Source organism: Aspergillus glaucus (assembly GCF_001890805.1).
Source record: "Aspergillus glaucus CBS 516.65 unplaced genomic scaffold ASPGLscaffold_19, whole genome shotgun sequence".
Lineage (NCBI taxonomy): Eukaryota > Fungi > Ascomycota > Eurotiomycetes > Eurotiales > Aspergillaceae > Aspergillus > Aspergillus glaucus.
The window spans coordinates 15,018-18,072 of NW_019170471.1; the positions used below are offsets into that span (position 1 = coordinate 15,018).

The window sequence follows — 3,055 nt, forward strand, 5'->3', positions numbered from 1 at the left end:
GCCCCTCATTCGGGCATACGAGATCAAGGGGAAACATCCTCCTTGTCCGGGACCAACAACAAATATACTCTGATCGTCCCCGAGTGCAAAAATAAGCCTCCCTCCCTTTCCCCCACGTTCCAAGGTGTCAAACCTCCTCCGTATCATGCTCTTGGGTGTCTCGTGAGGGTTGTAGTACATGCATCCGTGCCTTTTTTCCAATGAAACGAGTCTTCAGCCACGCTCTCGACGGTGGTCCGCACTCATGGCAGCAGCATGAAAGGCTCGTACTCGTAAAAGGCATCGATGATGATGTCTGCAATATACTCTCCCACTTGATCCTCTCGATCCTTGGCGACGTGGATACAGTGGATCAAAAGGGCGATCAGGAACTCTGCATCGTCATTGTCTTCCTCAGGATGGATGCGAGGGATCATGCTCCAGTCGGGCCAATTTGGTACTTTGACACGGATCGACCTGACATACAAAGCAGCCGCCTGTCATCTGGCCCGGAAACGACGAGTTGGTGGTTCCTGAGATCATTTTCTCGAGGCATGCCTCCTGGTGCTCATCTAACCCAGCGATGATTGCAAGATCCCTCACGTTCTCACAGTCGGGCCAGCTGTCTAGGAACAGCTTGAACTCGCTGTCGAATTGGAACAACTCGTCTTCGAATGGTCCAGTGGGAGTGCCAGACACAGCGTTATTTTTGGCAGTGCCTTCAAACTCTGTGTCCGCTTCGACAGGTTCGATGTCTGGGGATACTTTGTCAGCGAGTCGTCCGCGAGAGAGAGAGGGGGGGGGGGAAGTACTTACCAGATGTTCCGTATTCTGTTGTCAAGCAGGGGAGTTTGAGCATGGACAAAGAATCCATGGTGAAATGAGAACAGAAAGCGAAATAGCAAGGTGAAAGGCAAGTTGTAAGAAAGATGGACGCAAGACAGAAGATGGTCGAAAGATGGAAGAGAGAAGAAGAGAAGAGAAGAGAGAGAAATAAGAGGAGGCAAGAGGTAGAGCAGGAGATACGGGCAGGCAGACACAACCGGCAGGCACCGTCCAAACCCTACCTCCTTCCCTTCTCGAATCCAGCTGCATCGAAAAAGTCAAAAATAAGATAAGATGAAACCACGAAAAACAGTAGATAATAGTTCGCCTACTATATTTTAAGTCCAACGTCATTAAATCATGGCTGGTTGCCGTACAGGCAGCTCTTTGCCACGCTGGATGTTGCGACATGATTTGACTTGCATGTTTATATGGATAAGCTGTTCAGTAATAAATATATACATGGAGGTATCAATTTAAAGCAAAGTATATATATACAGTCCCATAATCACTTATATCCTACCCTTCAGGTTAACGACAATATTATCCTGCCGAACAAACCACAGACTGGTAACATTCCAAGTATCCTTCGGATCAGCCAACTCCATCTAGTCACTGTCAGCACGTCTTATCCTCTCTTATCCCCCACGACACATAGGAATAGATATTAACGTACCTCGTACTTCGCAAAAAGCGTAGCCACAATCTTATCACTCTCCATCTCACTAAAGTTCCTCCCAATACAACTCCTCGAACCAGCCCCAAAAGTCAAGAAAGCGCGCTGCATTCTCGCAACTCGTGCCTGATGCTCCTCGCCCGCTTCACCTGACGACTGTAGCCATCGTTCAGGAATGAACTGGTCTGCATCGAGCCCAAATGTATCCGCATCTCGATTGATCACCCATGGGTTCATCCCAACGATGGTACCCTCAGGTACGAAGCGACCATCGGGGAGACACAGGCCGCCCGCTGGGACGACACGCTCCATGAGCATTCCTACTCCGGGATGAATACGTTTTGCTTCCCGCATGACAGCGGTAAAGTAGGCAAGGTGCTGGAGGTCTTTCCATTTCACGGGGAAAGATAGATTCGCAGAGTCCAGCTCCTCGCGTAACTTGCTGTGCACGGACGGGTGCTTGAGGATGTAGTAGACGGCAGAGCACATAGCTGTTGCGGTGGTATCACTCCCTGCTAGAACATTGGATAGAAGGTAGATGGTTGCCATTGCATTATCAACGATCTCTGGGAACTTCTTCTGTGCGTGGAGGACGCGGTCCATGAAGTCAACTGGCCTTGATGTTGCTTGTGACTCTTTGCTCCGTTCCACGTACATATCTTGAATATACTTTACTGCCCAGCCGAGGCCAGAAGGCGAGATAGCTTCGACTATTTTGTTCTTGCCCAGAACATCGTCGACTTTTGGTATCTGGCTAAACTGTTACATTGTTAGCTTATTGTGTCTCGGATGAGGTTGAGCAACCTGACTTACGCAGGCGAAGTAGTCGATGCTATTCTTCGCAGTCTGGATAATCTTGGTGGGATCATAACCCTTCTCGAGCATCCCAAGCGTTCCTGAAAAGGTTACCTGGCCCATAGCATCCCATGCAGCTGAAGTTGTCAGCAACCGTTAACGATATATTTATCACTGGACGTACCGTAGAGCAAATAGTCCGCCATGTTGCATGCAACCCCCGGCTTCACGAACCTCTCATCCAACTTCTCACACAAAAGATCAATAGTTGCTTCTATCTGAGACTCCATGTCCAAGACCTGAGTCATCGAATAGGCCTGACGTATAGGCCGTAGGGCCATCGAGTGCCATTTCTCGTCCGTGCTCGAGAAGACGTTTGGCACTCTCATTCCGTGAACACGAGCATCATTGACGGTGTAGAAATCACTCTAACCATGGTAAATGCATCAGCCAATGTACCTGAAAGAGTAGAACTGTACTAACCTTCTTCCACGCCCCCTTCGTCGTATATACTTTACTGATCAGACTCGGATCCGACAGACTGATGACATTCGGACCGATCCGCACAGCACTGCCATATTTCCTATGCAGCTCCAACTGTGTCTTGTCAGGCCGGCCATGGAAGACATCCAGAAAGCGCCACAGGTTTGTGAGATTAGCAAGGACCGGTCCCGGGAAGTCTCTTAGGGGAGAGTTGAAGTAGGATAGGAGGTATAGAGAAGTAGATATGGACAGAACGCCCCAGGCGATACTGATGAAAGTTTCTGCAACCGCCGTCAT

The 3,055-nt window shown here is 49.2% G+C and overlaps 2 protein-coding genes across 2 annotated transcripts; both read right to left on the bottom strand.

Annotated features, from left to right (window-relative positions):
• Positions 1–242: 242 nt before the first annotated feature.
• On the bottom strand, positions 243–853 carry ASPGLDRAFT_38054 (uncharacterized protein; the record flags this gene model as incomplete). The annotated part of the gene is made up of 3 exons (XM_022544899.1): positions 243–456; positions 557–734; positions 796–853. 3 exons carry the CDS (start codon positions 851–853, stop codon positions 243–245), a joined length of 450 nt encoding a protein of 149 aa, XP_022397959.1.
• Positions 854–1,316: 463 nt separating this feature from the next.
• On the bottom strand, positions 1,317–3,055 carry ASPGLDRAFT_38055 (cytochrome P450; the record flags this gene model as incomplete). Its single annotated transcript, XM_022544900.1, has 5 exons — positions 1,317–1,412; positions 1,481–2,239; positions 2,294–2,412; positions 2,460–2,703; positions 2,759–3,055. The coding sequence occupies 5 exons, from the start codon at positions 3,053–3,055 to the stop codon at positions 1,317–1,319; spliced, it is 1,515 nt and encodes a 504-aa protein (XP_022397960.1).